This window comes from Typopeltis vanoorti, chromosome 3 (assembly GCF_054136105.1).
Source record: "Typopeltis vanoorti isolate ZY-2024b chromosome 3, IOZ_Tvanoo_1.0, whole genome shotgun sequence".
Lineage (NCBI taxonomy): Eukaryota > Metazoa > Arthropoda > Arachnida > Uropygi > Thelyphonidae > Typopeltis > Typopeltis vanoorti.
The window spans coordinates 110043830-110067094 of record NC_143551.1 but is presented as its reverse complement, the minus strand read 5'-3'; the positions used below and the strand labels follow the sequence as shown (position 1 = coordinate 110067094).

The following is a 23265-nucleotide window of genomic DNA, read 5'->3' as shown; positions in this document are numbered from 1 at the left end:
TTTTCTTTTCAATATTATTTCTGTATTTTAGTCTACAGTTCACATCTGAGAGCTGCTCAACTTTTATTCGCTTTAAAACTTTCTTACATATTATTCTTTTCAATATGAAATTCAATTTTATCCTGCTCAAGACTAAATAGTGATCACTTCCAATTTCAAATCCTCTGTACACTCTGGTGTCCTGCACCAGGGAGAAAACATCACTATCAACAATAACATAGTCAATGAGACTTTTCTTATTCCTAGCCTCTTCTTTCCATGTGAATTTGTGCACATTTTTATGTTGGAACATGGTGTTAGTAATAACCAGTCCATGTCCTGAGCAGAAATCCAACAGATATTTGCCATTATTATTAGCTTTGCTCTTTTCTCCAAATTTTCCCAAAATATTTTTGTATGTCTCACAATCATTTCCTACTCTACTATTTAGATCCCCAACAAGGACCAACTTTTCCTTTTTCATTGTGTCAGTTGCTTTTTCTAAAGCCTCAAAAAATTCCTCCACTTCTACCTTAGTAGAACCTTCTGTGGGACCATAGGCACAAATAAGTCTCATTGTCCAGTTCCCTATTCTCATATTTGCCCACATTACTCTACTTGAGACTGACTGCCATTCAAGAAGATTAGCCTCGTATTTTGTGTTGAACACTATGGCTACTCCTTCTTTTCCTTGATTGTCACTGCCTGAATATAACATTTTGTATTTATTGCTCAGAAAGATCTCACCAGTTTTGGTCTTTTTTGTTTCAGTCACTCCTATTATGTCGATCTGGTACTTATCTAATTCCTCAGCTAGCTCCATATCTTTGCCATTCAGGCTTCTTACATTGATAGTACCAATCTTTAACTCTGGTGATGTTGAGTTGGGGTTTGTTTTCAGATTTGTTCCAGTAGCTGACTTTTCGCTGTTCACCCTGGTTCCCTGGCGAAAACAACGGGGGCCTTGTTTAACCGGGCGACGCCCCAGCCGGCATGAAATTTTGTCATGTTGTACCATCATTTTTTATTTTGGTTTAACCAATAAGAATACAATTTGGTCGGCTAAATCCCAAATTGCCAGCCCATCCTCGTTCGTTCAGTATCAAAGTAGATACCCAACAGGGTGCACCACGAGAAGGTGAGGATTGGACATTAGGTCAGAAGCCCTGGTCGGTTCTCCGCATTCCTTTAAAGGCTATGTGGAGGTCTCCTCTCAGTTATACAGCTTTGACCCTTAAGCACCCCTCTGGAGGTGTCTATTAATAATAATAAATAATTTATGGATGATGTAATTTATTTTTCTAATCTTTAGAAAAATATGAAATAAATAGAATATGCAAGTAGGTATATGGTGGGGAGAGAATACATTTGTATTGAATAAGACAAATTAGTCAAAACGCTGACTATGTACAAGACGGCATTTAAACCATTTTATGTTATGGATATGAGAAGTTGGTTAGAAATTGAAGACTTTGCAGCAAGAAGGGGCAGCTCCAATTTGATCAACTTTTGGAAATTAAATAAAAACTATTCCAATATTTTAAGACTGTAAGTTGAAATGTTTTGCTAATGTATAATATGCATATGAATACACACTAAGATAAATCCTTTTTTCCTCAGAGGCTAGATGAATTTATAAAATTTAGAGATTTCCCCCTTTTTGCACCAAGTCACATAAAAATATGTTAATCTAAGGTATATGGGAATTTATCAGAAAATATCAAACAACACAGTTTTATAAAATTACAATAAAATATTTAAGAAATCATGACTATTAGTTGCAAAGTTGAAAGGTGCAAGTACTATAATCTGCAATGGCTTGTTGGAGCTGCCTCGTACTTACACCAATCTATTCAGTGATTTATTTATTTTTTTATTTTAACATACAGTGCAATCCATAGCTCAATTTTTGACTCAAATGGAGCTACTTCCTTTTTGCAGTTATGTCTTCAAATTCAATAGATAATTAAGTGAGCAGGTGGCATCAATGGCAGAATCATGAAGATATAAAAAACAAAGATATTAGGAAGGAATTTGACTTTGTTAACACTCAGGTATGTGCAAGCAGAGCTAATCAAAGCTGGTTATGATCTAAACAGATGGGGAATTGAAAGGTTGGCAAAACAGATTTTTGATGCCAGGAAGGTAGAGAAAAGTCTCAGATATATGAGCTGACAATTCTCAGGTCCTTACAAATAACAAACTGATTTGGCCGAAAACTGTCAATAGGAAGTCATAATGTAAACTTAATCATGCACAACTATCTCAGTAATCCTGTATATCCCTTGAGGATACATATCAGCCATGTGATGAAGATTATCGAGTTATGAAAGAGTTCTTATTTGAACCTGATCTATCATTCATGAAAGATAGCTATCATGCTATCTTTCATGAATATATTATGATGGATCGTGTTTATAAAGTTCGTGTTATGATGGATCGTGTTTATAATATATCAGATCTGAAAGATCTGATATATTATATCAGATTTTTCAGATCTGCCATATTAAATAAAGATGATTTATGACGAGTTTTTTTGGAAAATAATATAACATTATTTCAAAGAAGTCATACTTGTAGGCAGAGATATGATGAAATGAATCAGTTGGTGAATAATTACTATTTAATTTAAATCTTGTTTCTGTGATAAATTTTATAAATTCATCTAACATACATACAAAATTTCATCGAGACCTGTCAAAGCAGTAAAATTAAAGACAGCAAATGGACAGAAGAAATCAAGATGTGTTCTGCTACCTATCTCTTCACCTGTAATGAATATCTAAAAAAAAGATATATTATATCAGACTTTCAAAGAGAATTACTTCAGTGTCAACTTAAATGTATAAAAATAATTCTTCAGAAAGATTGACACATTTCAAGACATGGGGAAAACAGTTTTGATGAACTTTATAAAAGATTTATCTGCATAGTTACATTTATATGCTATTATTTATGATACAGTTGTCTTAACAGTTTGTGATCTGGCAGAATGAACATGATCCATCAAGAGTGGGAGAGATGAAAGCAATGGCTGAAGCAAATTGTTGAAGTAGTTTTGCCAAAAAAAAAAAAAAAAAAATCACATGATCTAGAGAGAAGGGATTGGAGTGTGTGTATGTGTGAGAGAGATTTTCAACATCTCTGTTCAAGATATTTTGAGAAGGTGAGGATTAGCAAAAGGTAACAAGGAAAATTCCATGCCTCAACAAAATGATGGAAGAGTACACATTGATTAAGCAACGTATTCTATGATTCTCTTCCATCCAACAATCATCATCAAATTCCAGCCATATACCCTCAAGAGGTGTACAGGACATAATAGTACTACATGAAAAAATTACATCATTACTAACTTCCTATCTACAATTTTCCTCCAAATCAGTCTGTTACTTGTCAAGACTCCAACATTATCAGATCTTATATTTCTATCGTCTAAGGCACTTTGTATTGTATCAATCCACCTATATCTTGGTCTTCCTCTGGGTTGTTTTCCTGCCAACCTGGCAGAGAACACTTGTTTTGTAATCTTTTCTCTCCCATTCTATTTAAGTGACCATACCACCTGAGATTAGTTCTGCCAACGCATTCCTGGATGCTGACAATGTCAAGTTCTTTCCTAATATCCTCGTTTTTAATATGATATTGCCATTGATGCCATCTGTTCATGCCTCTAATCTTTCTCAGGACTCTCACATCTGCAGTCTCTACTCTTTGGTCAAGTGTTTTACTTCTGACCCAGCTCTCAGATCCATAAGTTAAAACTGGTTTGAACACCGTCTTGTATACCGCTAATTTACTGTTCCGACTCATTTCTCTCTTATTCCATATGAATTTATTCAATTGACTGCCAACCATACCAGCTTTGTTGATTCTGTTGTCAATTTCCATATTTAATTTACCATCTTCAGTAAAAATCGTGCTAAGTAGCTGAAATGTTTTACTCGTTCCAAAGGTTCCTCGTTCACAACACGGTCGACATTATCAACAATTCTACCTATTTTCATTGTCTTTGTCTTTTTAATGCTGACCTTCATACCATATCTATTACAACAGTTATTCAATTTAGTCAGGGAATCTTGCAAACTTGTAGCAGATTTATTTAGAAGTTCAACATCATCCGCATAAAGCAAAGAGCTGACATTAACATCTCCAATTCTGATATCATGTTTAATACCACTTTCCTTCATAATGTGATCCACATAGATAATGAATAACAGAGGGGATAATATACATCCTTGTCTCACACCAGATTTAACATTAAACCATCTTCCTGTACTTCCTTCAATTCTAACTGCTGACTTACAACTCAAATAAAGACTAAGTATTGCTTGATATAATGCCCCATTGACATCATATAACTGTAGCATATTGAATAGCTTCTCTCTTGGCACCTTGTCATATGCCTTTTTCCAAATCGACAAAACTTAAATACAGATCTTTGTTATATTCCCATGCTTTATCGACTATTTGTCGTAAAGTGAAGATCTGATCCTGACAGCCTCTATTTGGCCTGAATCCAGCTTGTTCTTCACCAAGCTTTTCTTCCACAATTCTTCTCAATCGTTTTTCAAGTATACTTGCATAGATCTTGCCAGGAACACTTAGTAGGAAAATACCTCTGTAATTCTCACATTCAGTTTTATTTCCCTTTTTATATATGGGTACTACGAGAGCTCTACTCCAATCATCGGGAATTCGTCCCTCTGTCCAGGCTTTCTGAACTATGCAGTGCAGCCACTGTAAGACTTTTATACCACCATACTTCAGCATTTCTGGTCGAATATCATCTACTCCTGCTGCCTTTCCACATTTTAAGCCTTTGATGGCTTTTTATATCAATCCAACAATCATGGTAATAATAAAAACATTAAAAAGCAAATATAAAGCAAAAGCCAGTGAGGTGTCATTCCATGCTATAATATAAACCAGTCCAAAGAATGTAATGAGAAAAGCATCGATATTTACATTTTCTCACCACTGAACTTTCAGAAGCCACAGTAATACAGAAATAATAGCATAAATGTTCAAAGACCATATGTATTTTCCAATGTTTAGTGTTCTTAAATAAAATATCAGAACAGACTGCATGAAATAGTGTGTCAATCAATAATGTAGAGCCTACTGAATGTATTCCTGCATCAAGTTAAAGTTCTTGTCATATATCATGAGATATATAGAGGGTGGTAACAGCATGAACTCCACAAATTATCCAAATTTATACTTATGCTAAATGTAAATATAATAATTACTGCAAATGTGTTCAAGGCCAAAATAAAAAGAGGCATATAGTGACTAATCACCATCATGGCCAAACCAATAGATGATCATATAATTCACTAAACGTGTATGAGATGGCTTACATATAATCACTCAGTTTACCTTCTCATTCATTCTCACCTTTTTATTTTATATTCTTAAAAACTGTTTACATATATATTTATACACAGACATAACCATATCAACAAGTTCAACACTATAAAATTAGATACTCATTATACATAAATTTTAATTAACTTATCCTCGACTGACGGATGTCTCCAAGTCTTCTTTCTTCCTTTTTTTTGACAAGTTGGCAACATTCATCTAGACACTTAACACTTTTCTTGTAGGCCACCTCTTTCAATTTGCCTTTCAAGCCCACTCTGAATTGGTGGAATGCAGACCAATCTAGGTATGACCTTTCATCTTTTGGGACTCTTAAATTATCAGCTATATTTAATAACCTATTATAATATTTCGGAACGATTTGTTTACTGTCCTGAACGCATTTATGAAATTTCCATAAATTAAGGCTTGTGTCTATTGCTTTTGAATATTCCGTTATTAATGTACTTTTAAATTTTGCATGATCTACTGTATCTCGCAAGATAAGTGAAGTATTTAAGAATGTCTTAGTCTTACCCATTAATTTATTTCTAAGAATTATCAATAACTGAAAATTTGACCATTTTGCTACCTTCCACAAAATTAAAATAGGATTCAATATTTTCGTTATCTTCTCCTGAAAATGTCGGAATTACAATAATCAGGTTTGCAGTTCTTAAGAACTCTTTGTCTTCCATTATATTAGAATCTACTAAAGTATCAGAATTACCTTCTATATCCATTAATTACTTATATGACAAACTTTTTATACAACACATTGATACTGATGTCAAAACTATCCCAATCCAATATTAATTTTATTCTCTAATTTTATTGGACTTTATCCTGCAGACTGCACCATTTGTAAAATCTGTATGGTTATATGTTCTGTATTCTTCTTGGCTGCACCTTTTGTTATAATTCGTACTTCCACTACCCTGCTTTGTATCTTCTTTCACTTAACTATTGTTAATGGTCGACTGCCTAATGCTATAAACTGCCATTATTTATTTATTTCACTTATCTCTTGCACTCTATAGTCTAACAAATGTATTTGTTTAACAACTGTGCCAGTTAGGCTATACATTCAGTGCGAGAGTATAAGATCTTAAATCAAAGACAAAGCAGATATCGTTTATATTTCCCACTTATATTATTCTTACCTTAAACTAGTCATGGCTTAAATTGTAAATCATAATAACTTCTATCTTATGCAAGTTTGAATATTTTTAGGAATAGTGCACTGACAGAAATCAATCCAGCATGTTGTTTATAAACCATTTAATTAAGTCAAAAGGAATTATTTACAGAGCAATATGGTATATACACAAAGTTGTTACCGTATTCTGATTACTCTCAATTCTTTCTACTCTAACTTACAATTTAGCATAACATTACTTGAATATAGGACATACATTCGTTAAGCTTAATTCAGCTTTAACATACAATACTTCATATAGATTCAATCACAAACATAGACATATATTCTTGTTCAGTACAACTACTTACAATATCTGTTCAGCAGACAGTCTCTCACGTACACACACGTCTCCTTTTTATTTTTCTTTCTGCTTACCGACACATTCTTGTTTTTCCCACCACATTTCTTCCTTGTTTGAGTAGTTGACTGTGCCTTTCCTCAATGGATCCTCAATATATCAGCAATGAACAGTTCCTTCCTTCCATGGCGACTCGACATTTCTCACGTGGCGGTGATCAAGGTAAACGACTCAGAGCTCACACCGTTTCTCTTTCACTTCCGACAGCAATTCTTGACATTACGGGGACTTAGGTAAGAGAAGACCAAAAATAAAAAATAAACAATCCTAACACAAATTTCTTCTTGAACGATCTGCCTTATATAGGCCTGAACCTCTGTTGTGTGCATGCACACGTCTCTCAAAACTAGTCACGTATTTACTTTCGGACATGCTGATGTATCCATGGCAACTATGGTCACGTACTGACCTCTGGACATGATGACATCATTCTTCTGGAAATTTCCATTCATGGCAATTTTCAGAATTTTTTCACTAATCTTAGCATTATCTTACTGACTTAACATTATTTAGTAGCTTTACTTGATGATGTCAGGTGCCACATTAATTTAACAAAGGCTCAATACAATAATTTTACATAAAGGATCATTTAACAAATTTTCTGATTATATTCTCCTATTAAAAAAAAAAATGTAAAACCAAACATGATAAGTTACGAAGTCACTTTATCATGAGAGATCTTACACTGCAGACTTGTACTGGATTTATTTAAGAATATAACATCATCTGCAAAAAAAAAGCAAAGAGCTAAGATTAACATCACCATTTCTGATATCAGATTTAATACCGCTTTAATTCATAATGCGATCCATATAGATAATGAATAACAGTGGAGGTAATGTGCACCCTTGTTGTACACCTGATTTTACTTCACACCATCTATCTTCCTGTACCTGCTACAAGTCTAACTGCTGATTTACAGCTTAAATAGAAACTATGTATTGCTCAATATAATGTCCCATTTACACCATGTAACTGTAGAGTTTCGAAGAGCTTTCCTCTGAGCACCTGTCATATGCCTTTTCCAGATCTATGAAACTTAAATACAAATTTAAGACTTAAGGATGCATTTCATTCAGCAAACAAATGTATCCTAACCATGTGATAAATCTAAAGTAACAGCTACAATTATTCGCTATGCTATTTGTTTGCTTCTTCCAGATATGGAACAGGAACATTTGGCAGTCATCCAGTGTCAGATGATAAAAAGCAGATCAAAAATAATTTGTAGATTTTTTTTTTGTATTCAAAACACAATAAATAAAATCTCTCTCTCTCTCTCTATATATATATATATTTTTTTTTTTCCCATGTCCTCTACTATATGTGTGGACAAACTAGGATTGAGCTGTCAGAAAGAAGAAGAAAGTAAAACTGAGCTAATTTAAAAAACAACATTTGTTAAAGCAACCACATGTAACTTCCTATGCTAACAAACTTAGAGGATATTATTAATTTCACTCATAAAATGAATACTTATACAGCATTCCATATGTTACCACAAACCTCAATTCTTGTACAAAGATAATGAAACTTCAATTATCTCAACTGGCAATGTACACCCCCCCCCCGAGGGTATATACAGGATCTTATGATAGTACTACATGAAAAGTTACATCATTATCAACTTCCTATCAACAATTTTCCTCCAAATTAGCCTGTTATCTGTTAACATGCCAATATTAGATCTTATATTTCAGCCTTCTAAAGTACTTTTTACTATCAATCCACCTACTTCTTGGTCTTCCTCTGGATCTTTTTCCTACCATCCTGGCAAAGAACACTTGTTTAGCTAATCTTTCCTCTCCCATTCTTTAAGTGACCATATCACCTGAGATTAGCTCTGCTAACACATTTCTGAATGCTAACAATGTCAAGTTCTTTCCTAATAGAATTGTTATTAATATGATACACTATTAATGCCATCTTTTCAGTTCCATAATCTTTCTAAGGACTCTATTTGTGGTCTCCAATCTTTGTCGAAGAGTTATTTCTAACCCAGCTCTCGTATCCATAAGTTACAACTGGTTTGAACACTGGCAGGGGGGGGGGAATATATTTTTTAAAACAGCTTTCAACAACTAGCATTTCAACCAGTGAATGGAAGTTGCAAAAAAAAAAAAAAAAATTGTTTCCCTCCTCCTCCCCCATCATATTCCTGCTGCCAACTGGTAAGATTTTTATCTTAATTTTGTACATTCAATTCATAAAGAACTGTTATTATGTATAGAAATATATATACACACAATTTACTGTATATTCCAGCGTATAAGTCGATATTGGAATTTTTTGAGTTTATTTGAGTTTTTATAGTATATTCGTCGTATAAGTCGACTCAAAAAATTTCTTTTTCATATTGACCAGTTGACCAATAGTGAATTAAGCACAATGGTTCCTTTTAAAAGAATGAAATATGATGCGAGTTTTAAGTGCAAAGTGATTAAATTTGCAAAAGAAAATGCCGTGTTGCTGCATGTCAGTTCGGAGTAAACGAAAAACTAGTTCGCAATTAGAGAAAAAATGAAACTTTAATAATGAAAATGCCAAAAAATAAGTGCGCATTACAAAAAGGAATTTGTAAGTGGCCTATTCTGGAAAATAATGTTGCGGATTGGGTTAGAGAAAATCGCCAAAATGGACTCATTATAACGAGAAATAATATTCATTTATTTGCTTTGAAGTGGGACAAAACAAATAAAAAACACAGCGAAAACTTCAAAGCTACAGTGAGTTGGTGTAGCTGGTTTATGGAAAGGAAAAATTTAGATCTTCGACTAAAAACGAAAATCGCACAGAAGCTGCCAAAGGATTTGGATGATAAGTTATTAAGTTAAGTATAGTTTCTGGGAAAATTCCCATGTTACTCCTCTTAAACACTATTAATATAATTACGGCTATTATAGCCTGCTTTTTTTAGGAGTGTCCCTTATTTTAATACATTGGCTAACATTACTCAAAAAAGGGGGTATATATATATATATATTTTTTTTTTAGGGCATTATGGGTGAGTATAGAAGGCAATTATGGCAGAATAAAAGAGGTAGAAAAATTTTGTACATACCTTGTTTTGGTTCCATGATGCCAAATCATACCACCCATATTCCGTTAAAAAATCAGTCATCCTATCACAATTTATCAATGCTTACAAATTCTCAACCAACAACAATTATCTTAACACGGAACTAAAGTATTTAACACAGGTTTTCAAAAATCGCAACTATCCCACACATCTAATAAATTACGCGAACAATACGGCAAAATCCCATCTTAACAATAATACAACCAAAACAAGACTTCCCGACACATATGGTCATCAAATTGCCATACATCCAAAACACATACAAAGCCTACAAATACATTTTCAAAAACACGGACTATAAGCTAGTATTCACCACGAACTAAAAATTAGCAACTCTCCTAAAACCTACTAAATCTCTCACTCACAAAGAAATACTCGAACACCACAACGTAGTCTACAAATTTCCTTGTCAAAAAGACTGTGACGTCACCTACACTGGCTCAACTATTAGGTCCTTATGGACTAGACTACAAGAGCACTTCAAGGATTGCAATATTCCCATTCCGGAATATCTGAACACAAAAAAAACATCGCAACATCAAAAAGAAAAACAAAACACAGAGTACAGGGAAGACAGAAATTGCAGCTCACGCCCTTGAACTAAAACACATCCCCCAAATCGACAAAGGCCATAATCATAGACAAACAAGACAACGAAACAATGCTTAGAATATCCGAAACTATTGCCATAAAATGCGATGAAAATTCTATCAACGTCCACCTCCCCTGCCTAATTTCCAAATGTTGGACGATCTAGAACTTACAAATTAAGCCACGCCTCCAGCCGTGTAGTGACCACAAATGCCCTAATTTGGCAGATGCAACTTGCAGCCTTGACACAGCCCTACACTCATTCCAACAAGGTTCCGATGACGGTCAGACGAGGACCGAAACGGTCTACACCCTGTTAACCCGTCCCAGTTTCCACATAAGGATACCCTTCCCCTTCGTTTCCCCCCACAAAAATGCGGCCCTAAACAAAACAAAATAATATATTATTAATAGTAACCCAGGTTTCCAAACTTATTTCCTGCATCAAAACACACCCCCATGTCCCCCCCCCCCCCCCGTTTATAAACAACCTTCAGCAGGATCTTGGAATTGGAAGGCATCATAGAACCAAAAACAAGGTATGTATAAAATTTTTCTGCCATAATTGCCTTCTATATTCACCCACCCTAAAAAATATATATACCCCTTTTTTGAGTAATGTTAGCCAATGTATTAAAATAAGGGACACTCCTAAACAAAAACAGGCTATAATAGCCATAATTATATTAAGTTATTAAGTTTTCAAAGATTTATAATTGCTAAAAGAAAGCAAAAAAATTATTTATCGCCTCAAATCGGAAATATGGATGAAACTCCAGTTATGTTTGACATGATTGGGAATAGAACAGTAGAACTGAAAGGAAGTAAAACTATTTCTTTAAAAACAACTGGACATGAAAAAAGCCATTTCCCAGTTGTACTTGCTTGTATGGCTGATGATACTAAATTAAAACACCTATGATAATTTTTAAAAGAAAAACAATGCCAAAGATCAAAATTCCAAGAAACGTTTTTGTCCATATTCATGAGAATGGTTGGATGGACGCAGCAGGAGTTAAGCTGTGAATAAAAAATATTTGGAATACACGACAAGGTGCATTAAAAAATCCAAACAGTCTTTTAGTGTGGGACATGTTCAAATCCCATTTAACGGAGAGCACAAAATCTTTATTAAGCGAGAATAATACCAATATGGCAGTGATTCCAAGTGGGTTAACTACATTAGTGCAACTGTTGGATGTTTGTATAAACAAGCCATTTAAAGACAGTTTATGTAAACAGTGAAATGCATGGATGCAAGAAGGAGAGAAAAGTTACACAAAAGGAGGACAAATGCGACATGCGTCTTTGGTAACTATGTGTGAATGAGTAGTGAAAGCATGGGATGAAATAAAACCAGATACAGTAATAAAATCTTTTAAAAAATGTGCTATATCTAACAAATTAGATGGCTTGGAAGATGATTTTGTTTATAATGATGACGAAATTGATGCTAAATCTGATGGAGAAAATGCATACAATTTATATGACGATATACCGGAAGAAATTACAGAACCAGAGTACAATGAACTTTTCATACATTCAGACAGTGAAAATTAAATTTTAATTATGTAGTTACCTACCTATTTTCTTTTGTAAATAAAGAATTATATAATATGTAAAAAATTTTTTCTATAAATAAATTTGATATAAGTTGAAATATTTTTACTTATTTACCCTTTTTGTATATGCTAATAAATTTAACAGAATATGATACATACTAGTTTTTTCTTAGAAGGCAATCAATTTTTGACCCAGCGTATAAGTCAACCTAAAAAATTTAGTACTTTTTTTCAATGCTGAAAAGTCGACTTATACGCCGCAATATACGGTAGTTATAAAATGCATAGGACTAACAGAAGTGCCTCAAGCAACTGCACTATGTTTACCAGTCCCTTCATAAGGTATAAAAATGTAAATGTACAAAATGTTCAGAAATCAAATTATATTTCATGCAGCCGGCCAAATGTGTATATCTTATTGTAACTGTTCCTTGAATGAATATATATAGTAATTATTATACACACATACACCACTATCATACTGTATATACTGTTCACAACTTAAGAGTATATAACAAAAATGTATAATGAGTAATTACATAATTTTTTTTTAAAAAAAGCCTATTATGATAGTGGTGAAACTTACATTTAACTAAATTATCAGATGTCATTTGGACATCTATGTAGGCAAAAACCCTTCTTGACTGCTCATCATTTTTAGTATGAATTTCGACTCCTAATACATTCCCAAACCTTGATATCAATGACTTCACATCATCTTCCGTTGTCTCGGGAGCAAGTCCTCCAAGAAAAAGTCTCTTCTTTTCAGTCATGTCTATAATATTAAAACAGAGTTACTTTTACTGCATACTGCTATTAAAAATCCAGTGATAAAATAACATTTGTAAAAGGGACACTCTAAACGAAAGTAAGCTACATAGCCATAAAAATAATAACATGTGTTTTCTTAGAATTATCAGAAAATAATGATAAAATTATAACAACTGAAAAGATTCCATAAGTTGAAACTGCCATATCTCAAAGTTTAAAAATTGCTAGGTGATTTTAAAAATGCCTGCATTCTCTCTCAGACTTTACATCAGTGAGAGGAACTTACCTATCTATAAATTATTAAGACCCTCCTATCTAATCTCATGTCACCAATTTGGGAAAAGTTTTTTTTTTTTTTTCACTTGGTTAGAGTATAATAAATTTAGTTTAATCCTTTATCCAAGTGTGAGCAAACAAAGTTTGCGCCTGAAAGAATCTTCAGGACTGGGGTTAGGGGATACAACACCAGGGCACTCCTTGCAAAGGTGGAGCAAGCTACCAACATTCCTATCTCCCATAATGCAAAACACATCTCCTTGCGGATATGTCTAATGTTATGCATTAAGGGAAGGGCCACAACCCAGACTAGTTTCGACCTTTATTGAGGTCTCTTAAGTGGGAGCCAGGCCCAAGTGGAGATGCCAGGCAGAAATATTAGCAGGTCATCTCTACCTATAGGAGTTGCCAAATGGTGTGCCACCTTTTTTTTTTTAATAAATTACTCTGGATTTAGAGAAAGATGTTGAAAGTTTATTTTTCACTTGGTTAGAGTAAAATAAATTTAGTTTAATCCTTTATCCAAGTGTGAGCAAACAAAGTTTGGGCCTGAAAGTACCTTCAGGACTGGGGTTAGGTGGTAACAACACCAGGGCACTCCTTGCAAAGGTGGAGCAAGCTACCAACACTCCTATCTCAGTATCTCCCATAATGCAAAACACATCTCCTTGCGGATATGTCTAAAGTTATGCATTAGAGTATAATAAATTTAGTTTATAATAAATTAAGGGAAGGGCCACAACCCAGACTAGTTTCGACCTTTATTGAGGTCTCTTCAGCGGGAGCCAGGCCCAAGTGGAGATACCAGGCAGAAGCATTAGCAGGTCATCTCTACCTATAGGCAGTGCCAAATGGTGTGCCACCTTTTTTTTTAATAAATTACTCTGGCTTTAGAGAAAGATGTTGAAAGTTACCAACTTTCTTTACCAACAAATGTTGAAAGATGTTGAAAGTTACCAACACTAAATTTATTATACTCTAACCAAGTGAAAAATAAACTTTCAACATCTTTCTCTAAATCCAGAGTAATTTATTAAAAAAAAAGGTGGCACACCATTTGGCAACTCCTATAGGTAGAGATGACCTGCTAATGCTTCTGCCTGGTATCTCCACTTGGGCCTGGCTCCCGCTGAAGAGACCTCAATAAAGGTCGAAACTAGTCTGGGTTGTGGCCCTTCCCTTAATGCATAACATTAGACATATCTGCAAGGAGATGTGTTTTGCATTATGGGAGATACTGAGATAGGAGTGTTGGTATCTTGCTCCACCTTTGCAAGGAGTGCTCTTGAAGATACTTTCAGGCCCAAACTTTGTTTGCTCACACTTGGATAAAGGATTAAACTAAATTTATTATACCAATTTGGCACTAGGTACTACACAATATTAGGTTAAAGATGCATGGGAGGGAGAAAGGCATCACATATTTTTAGAGATTCCATTCTGTTTCAAAACGATATGTAAACAAGCTGAATGACATTTCAAAATGAATATATATATGAAAGGGTTGAGAATAAAAAAATAAAAATAAATAAATAAAAAACTGCCTTTAATTATATTCATTTCATTATAAAATAAGACTATTAAAATATTATATACAGTCATTTTTCACCCTTTTGCAAAGGGAAGAGAGGAATTTGCTGCAAAAACTGTTGGGTAATTTTGAACAGTGTATAATATGGACTTCAGTCACTGGATAATACAATGCTTTAGATATAGATACAATGATCAATAAAATTCAACTGATGCATTCTTACCATTCTTCATGTTAATGTGTTATTCACAGTAGCAACAACCTGCAATTAATTTTAAGCTGATTGAAGTATGAACATTTGTCTCTCTTCTTTTTTGCTTCTAATTTGAGGAACCATGTGAATTTGATGAAGCAAAGAAAGATAGATATTTCTAGTCATTTATCCATTAAATTGTTGTTTTATTCACAATATGCTCTTATAAGCATAAGCCACTGAAGTATATTATTATTAACAGAGAACTCCAGGGAGTCAGGGACTCATTGATGGAAGTCACATATTACCCACACCAGCTGGAAAAGGATCCACTTATGTAATGCAACAATTTCTTCCATTTTTAAATACAATGCATATACTATACCTCAATAAATAATTCAGATGGAAAGCAAATATGACATAATGTTAATTAAGAAGCAACCAAGGTTAAAAGATATCCAAATAATCATAAGGCAGATTTAAACATGAGGAAATATGGAAGGTAATGACTCACATCCAAATTATACAACTAATATACACAATCCACAAGCTGTCAGACAATTAACAGGTTCACGTATACAGCTACAGCTCTTATGACTGTAAGCCTGTTTACAATGTAAACGAAATGCCATGACAATGAGCAACACAAGATTTGTAATATATATATAAAAAAAATAATTAATTAAAAACTAATTGCACAGCTCAATATAAAGCCTTATTGAAAAGCAGTCTGCGGCGCTGTGAAATACTGATACAAAATCAATGTGAGACCGATTTTTTTTTTTTTTTTTTTTTTTTTTAAATATCTGATCCACAATGAAAGGTTGCAGGACAACAGCACATCAGTGCCAAGTGTAGGTAAAAAAAAAGCCTTATATGACTTAAACATGTCTTTAATCTTTACACAGACTAGTAGAATGTCAGTATCTCAATTACATTTAACGAATTTGACTCAGCTTTTCAAAGAACTACATATTCAAATAATTGCTTTACTATCATTACCCTTCTGCTGGAAAAACTTGAGTTCAAATCCTATGCAGAATGTGAGAAATCTTCATTAAGTCTTCAAATTAAGGTTTCATACAGAAGTGGAAGGGTTTTTCACCCAACAAAACAAACTCTGTCGGAGAAAACATGCAGTTGACAGGCATAATATACTGGCCTTATAGTCTTAGTTACTTCAGCCATAATTCCAATCCACAAACCAGCTCTCTAATGTGTCTCCATCTCTCTCTTTCACACACACACACACACACACACACACACAAGTGTGCATGAACACATAATTGCCTCAGCCTTTTCTAGTTACTTGCAACAGTCATTATTCACCTAAACTGGTGTTTATAATTTTGCATTCACTTCAAAACTAATTAAATTAAGAACAGCAAAGAATCAACCACCTATACACAGTCCAATTTCAAACTCATAGTACTAACTGCTCATAGTCATTCTTTCCTTGTTATGTATGAAACAGGCATCCTCAAATAGCAAAAACTACAATCCATAGTTTATGGCATGTGTTAACATTTTTCTCATTTATCGTCTCCTATCTGTGATATTATGCTTTTGGTTTTAACCTTTAACAGATGGAACTGCTATTGAAAAAAAAAAACAGATAAATGATAGACTATGATATTAACAATTCTATAAATTACTAGACAATTTACAGCACTCCTAAAAGAAAAATTGCTAATTTCCATGTAATTAGTATGGTGGGGAGGATGAATTTCATCATCACTATGAACCACTGCCATACTTACTGAAAGCCTAAAGTGACTTGAAAAAGTTCCTTGTTTAGTTATCAAAGCAGGGTCTTTGGACGTGAAAAAAAAAAAAAAAAAAATTAAATACCTCCCTCGATGAGTCCTTGGACTCCCACTCCCTGGAGGTGTCACATAATAATAATAGCTCACAATACCAATATACTAAAGGTTTACAACTTTTCTTGGATGAGAGTCATAAAAAAAATTAACATCATAAGACCTTTAACTAATTCACAGCTGAGGTAGGTATTTGAACAAACATAATATTGCTTGGTATATCTCCTTTTGCCTAGTTCATTCCACATTAAATTGGCCCCAATTGAAGAAGTTATCTTTATTTATGAAGATATCAAACATTTATTTTGTGTGACACTAGTCTTAACATGCACACAAAGTGAAAAGCTGGGAACTGTAGCTTCTCCAAAGGTTGCTGGAGGCTACCAATAAAATAACTTAGTTGCTTCTTTGGATGAAACAAAGAAGCAACTAACACATTTGCTTCTTTGTTTCATCCATTACCCAATATAAAGTAATAATTCATATTACTTTATATAAAATATACAATGGAAGTAAATTTTTGAATGATGACTCATCGTTTGCCTAAATGGTATGGCTAAGTCATGAAAAATGCAATCTGAGCACATGTTGAAGCCAGAAGAACAAGCCACTGTTTCAAACGCCTTACCTTTTTAATCTTCAGTGGATATGGAATGAACTAGCCCCTTTTCAGTTCCAACCGCCGGATTCACTTCGAAAGAAAATAAATCTTGATGTCTCTAAACTTTAAGGGATACTTAAAGTTTGAATCATTTATCCGTAAAATATGGATAACATCAAACCTCTCGACGTAATGCAAAATTATAAATGCCACAAATTTCAAAACTTTGGTCGTTCACTTTTCCAACAGCTAACCCCAAAATAACGTTTGCCGTAATTAAAAAAAAAAAAAAAAAAAAAATATATATATATATATATATATATATCCAATGATAAAACTTTTAAAACCTTTGGGATCGTCAATTGACATAGAATATTATATTATACCATATCATCAGCAATCTAGAACTCACTTCACAAAACCAATATTTACTATTAATTTTCATCAGAACTCATTATGATACAATTTAAATAATCATACTTGTAGCAAACGTGTTCACAATATTTGTTGGGTTCGCCCGCAGGAATACCATAGTTGCAATGATACTCGGCTACTTTAAGAAATAAAATTCTTAAATTCAGGAAAATATTTTTTAATAATAATAATGATGATGATGGCATGTAAAACACCGTACTATTATCATAAATAACCATTTATTGTTATTTAGATTAGTGCTATTTTTTTTGTTGTTTGTTTGTCGACCTATAGTAGATGGCATTGATGTAGATGATGATGATGACTAAACAAACACACATAACAACCACAGTAATAAGTTTTAATAAGTACATATTAAACAGAATGGGCGAAGAAAGATTAGCAAAACAAGTGTTCTCTGCCAGGTTGGCAGAAAAACGACCCAGAAGAAGACCAAGATATAGGTGGATTGATACGGTACAAAGTGTCTTAGACGATAGAAATATAAGATCTGATAATGTTGGAGTCTTGACAAGTAACAGACTGATTTGGAGGAAAATTGTAGATAGGAAGTTAGTAATGATGTAATTTTTTTCATATAGTACTATCATATCCTGTACACCCCTTGAGGGTACATGGCAGGAATTTGATGATGATGAAATATTTCATCCTAAGTATCTTAGGACATCGTCAGTACAGTTAATTCAAATAATAATAGGAATAACATACAGTTACGGAGCATGATTACAATGGAATCCCAATATGCGTGCAGTAGAATTAAAACTTATTGGGATTCCATTGTAATCATGCACCCTAACTGTATGTTATTCCTAGTATTGTTTGAATTAACTGTACTGACGATGTCCTAAGATACTTAGAATGAAATATTTACTTATTGTTAATGTGGTTATTACGTGTGTTTATTTAGTCATGAATTCTCCACAGGTGTCATATAATAAAGTAGATGATGATGATGGTAGTTGACGTTCGTGTAGTGGCGGACACGGAGAGTTATGGAGTAGGTGTCTTCTCTCGATGAGTCTTCGGACTCCTTGGAGGGAGCATGAAATAATAAATAATAATAGTACGTTAATAGCATGTATGATAAGAGATTTGGAACAGGAAGAACTTTTTCGCATCGGAAGGCTTGTGTATTGAATTTCTTAGGAAACACATGGAATGGGAGGTAGTTCCAAAGTACAGCAGCAGCAGTGGAAATGGAAGAGGAAGAGAAACTTGTTCTATGAGTGTGAAGTGGAATGGATTTAGTAAAAACAGGGGATGTTATTGATACTTCTGAAGAACATTTGCCATGGAAATATTTACCGACGATGCATACAATAGACAATAATCGTCTGAGTGAGAATGGTTGGGTGGTTTAGTAAGAGATGAGTCATTAATCAGTCAGAATGCCCTCTTCTGTATTGCAACCAGTATTTTTAGGGTGCTCTTGGGGAACCTCCCCTCCCCCAAATGTTTAAGCAGTATTCGATGCATGGGACGATTGTGATTTGTACAAGGTTAAGAGTGTAGTTCACCTTTGTAGCTCAGTTCAAGTGGCGCTTGCATTTACAGCGCTAGTCTGCCAGAAGAAACACGTAAATTCAATTCTAGTCGCCAACTAGACGAACTTTTTCTAAGCCTTTCTTTGACTGGGTTCCAAGTTAGTCTGTCTCTGTCATGTGCAAGCGGTTTATTCTCGGATTTTTTCGTCGCGTAAAATCAAAAAAATTCACCATAAAACACGCACTATTTCAGAAAATGTTCCAACAAGTGTTAGGATTAGCGGCCTATGGTGGTACTTGCCAACTGTCCCTTCACTAGCAGCCATTTATAATTAGTGATAGTAATGAGCCAGCTTAATTGGCTACTGGTGAAAATTGAACTTCCTCCTCAGTCTCCAAAAGTTAGCAAGTGATTAAATGGTCTTGCTTATTCCCTGTAGGAGAAAAGGTTTTAGTGGATTATACTGTTAGTAACTAAAGGATGGGATGTTGTATGGAAAGGATGGGATTGTTGTATGGTGACTCGTTATTAAGAGGGGTGATAGATGGCAGTGTAACTAAATCGTACTTACTGGGTGCGAAATTTAAGGATGTAAGTGAGAGTATTAGAGTGCAAAAACAGAGGGTGAAAGAATTAATAATTGTGGCGGGTACGAATGAATTGAAAGGTGATAAATTTTTTATGAGAGAGGACGTGAAATTATTGTTAAAGGTAGCGAAAGAAAAGAGTGACAGAGTTAGAATGGTTAGTCTGTTGCCGCGGTATGACAGAGAGGAGTTTAGAAGGAGGGCCATAATCGCAAATGACATATTATGCGTAGGTTATGCAGACGGTGTGGTGTGGAATTCGTGAACGTGTGGAATGATTTTGAAGGGCGAAAGGACTTATACAAGATGGATGGCCTGCATTTGAATGGACTTGGTGTGCAGAGACTGGAAAGAGTGTTGCTGAATGAAGTGAAAATGGATGTGCAAAACCAGGGAAACTAGACCTACCAAGGAGGGGGGGGGAATGGATATGCAGACATCAGTGAGACAGATGAGTATAAGAATGTATATAATGTACCCGAGCCAGCACTAAGGACAAAAAATGGGAATGGGTCATTTAAAATAACGCATCAATATAGGGGTGGGACAAAGGGACCACTGCATTTCATGTATACTTATGCCAGGAGTATTAGGAACAAGAAGGAAGAATTTTTGGCCTTGATTGGCTCTTCCTGGCCACAGGTTATTGGCATTAGTGAAACATGGCTGACGGAAGATGATATAGTTAGTAGGATAGAATGCGTAGGTTATAGTGTGTTTAGGAGGGACAGAGAGAACAAAATGGGGGGAGGGATATTATTGATGATATCTGATGAACTGCAGCCAAGGAGAATTGAAGTTGTATCGCAGGATAGGGAAAGGAGCTCATTTGAGGCTATTTGGTGTGAGATTGAGACTGGCAGAATAAAATATACAGTTGGGTGCTGCTACAGACCAGGTGATGGAATAGATGGTGGAGATAGTATGCATAAACAAATTGATGAAATGAGTGAAAGGAGGGTAATTATTATGGGGAATTTTAATTATGGTAACATTGATTGGAAAGAGGAGAGGACACATGTGAGGAAGGAAATGGATTTTATTCAATTATTAAGGGATAACTATCTGAGACAGCATGTAATTGAAAATACTAGGGGTGTGAGAGTGCTTGATCTGGTAATAGCATCTCACAATTTAACTGTAATGAATATGACCATGTTGCCACCTATTGGTGAGAGTGATCATAAGGTCTTGACCTGGGAGGTGGCTAAAGGTGTGGAATTTTTGATTAAGACAGGGTATATGTGAAATTACCATGCTGGCAAGTATGACAAGCTTAGGAGATTGCTTGGATCAGTGCCATGGCATGTACAACTGCAAGGGCTGGATGTCAATAGAGCATGGGAAGTGGTCAAGGAGCATTTACAGGAGGTTATGGCTGATTGTATACCTAGGGTCCGAATAATAAAACAAGTAGAGGTTAAATGGATGAATAACACAATTAAGCTTGAGCTGCAAAAAAAGAGACAACTGTGGAGGGAATTTAATGAAAGGGGTGACCTGCAGGCACACGAACGGTATAAAGTGCAGGCCAGAAAGGTAACGAGTGTGGTAAAAAAAGCAAAAGCGGATTATGAAAGGAAACTAGCTTTGCAAATAAAGAGAATCCCAAACAGTTCTTTCAATATGCTGCAAGCAAGAAAAATACTGTACACGGCAAAATGATTTCAAGGAATGACGATGGTAAGGAGGTCATTGAATCAGTCGATATAGTGGAGTTACTGAGCGCGCACTTTGCATAATTATATCATCCAGGTGGTGACATTGAAAAAATGAAGGAACCATTGGTTTATACGGGAATAGTGGTGAATGAAGTGGAGGTGACTAGTCTATTACAGAACCTTAATGTGAACACATCTGTGGGATTGGATGGTATACCGGCATGGATCTTGCGTGAAGCGGCTAAAGAATTATCAGTGCCCTTGACCATGTTGTTTAATCTGAGTCTTGGGTCTGGTTTAGTCCCGAAGGCGTGGAAAGAGGGGAAAATAGTTTCACTACATAAAGGAGGATCCAAGACTATGGTGGCAAATTACCGACCGATCAGCATATCAGGAGCCATTGTCAAGGTCTTGGAGAAAGTAGTCAAGGGAAAAATACAGGAATGGATTGATGAAAACGAGATACTGTACAGGGACAGCATGGCTTTGTGAAGGGTAGATCATGCTTCAGTAACTTGCTCAAGTTTTATAACAAGGTGACGGCTGAACTGGATAAGGGAAATGGGTTTACAGTGATACTGCTGGACCTGGCAAAGGCGTTTGACAGGATACTATTTGGAATACTAATCCGTAAACTACAACATATGGGAATGGATATAGGGTTGGTGAGATGGATAGGTGGTTGGTTGATGGAGAGATATCAAAGAGTAGTTTATTCAGGAGTAGAGTCCAAAAGAAGGCCTGTGGCTAGTGGTGTGCCGCAGGGTTCTGTTCTTGGACCACTGCTGTTTAATCTATTCATTAACGATATAGGGAAGGATCTAAGTGGAAGAATTCATTTGTTCGCTGATGATGCAAAGTTGGGTAGGGTAATAGTGAATGCAGAAGATGTCAAAGTAGTTATTCATTTTGGGGTGAAAAGATTAGCAGCAGTATACCACATTGGTGTAACTATACTCCAAGAGATTGATGAGTCCAGCGACTTGGGAGTGTTGGTGGATATGGAGATGAAGTTTAGGGGGCACATTGCAAAAGTAGCTAAATCAGCTCATCACCTCACTTGGTTGTTGAAAAATACCTTGACGAGCAGAGAAAAGCAAGTTATTGTACCTCTGTACCGAGCCTTGATAAGATCTCATCTCGACTACTGTGCCCAGATTTGGTCACCTCGGTTCTTTCTTGACGGGGAAGAGGTGGGGAGGATCCAGAGGCGAGTGACTAAGATGATAACAGGTCTATGGAATGAACCAGATGAGAACAGGTTGAAGATTTGTGGGTTGCAGAAACTAGTTGATAGGCGGAAAAGAGGAGATAAGATTGAAACATTCAAATTGCTAAAGGGATTCTATAGGATTAATTCAGAGGATATTTTTGAGATCAGGACTGGTGGTGGGAGAACTAGGTGTCACCTATGGAAGTTGGGCAAGAGTGTGGTTAGCAGGGGTGTTAGAGCTCGGTTCTTTACTTTTAGAGCGGTAAATGAGTGGAATAAGCTGCCAGAGTCTGAAGTGCTATGACAGTGGACGAGTTCAAGGCAAGGTATGATAGATACTGTGAGAATATAATAGCATAGTTGTGTGGACATGATGTTTAGGGCCTCCCTCGATGAGTCTAAGGACTCCTGGAGTTTCCCGAAATAATAATAATAATAATAATATTAAAAATGGCATCCCCTGTAGCCTAATGGATCAAGCATCCCTCTCCTAAACCGAGGTTTGGGGGTTCATGTCCCGCCAGGGGTAGAACTTTCTTTTACCAGCCTCTAGCC

General features: G+C 35.1%; 1 protein-coding gene across 3 annotated transcripts in view; it reads right to left on the bottom strand.

Annotated features, from left to right (window-relative positions):
• LOC150108464 (uncharacterized) overlaps positions 1 to 17900 on the bottom strand; it is a 132475-nt gene extending 114575 nt beyond the window's left edge. For 2 of the 3 annotated variants that reach the window (XR_016550656.1, XM_090415869.1), the window contains exons 1-2: positions 17810 to 17900; positions 12724 to 12912 (exon numbers count right to left, since the gene is read on the bottom strand). Coding sequence is in view for 2 of the 3 variants with exons in the window: in XM_090415869.1 (XP_090271995.1) it covers positions 12724 to 12912; positions 17810 to 17861 (241 nt within the window). In the remaining variant the exon portion in view is untranslated. Of the gene's footprint in view, positions 1 to 12723; positions 12913 to 17356; positions 17572 to 17809 lie in introns of those variants that run through there. The other variant, XM_090415870.1, reaches the window with a different exon arrangement.
• Between the last annotated feature and the right edge of the window lie 5365 nt (positions 17901 to 23265).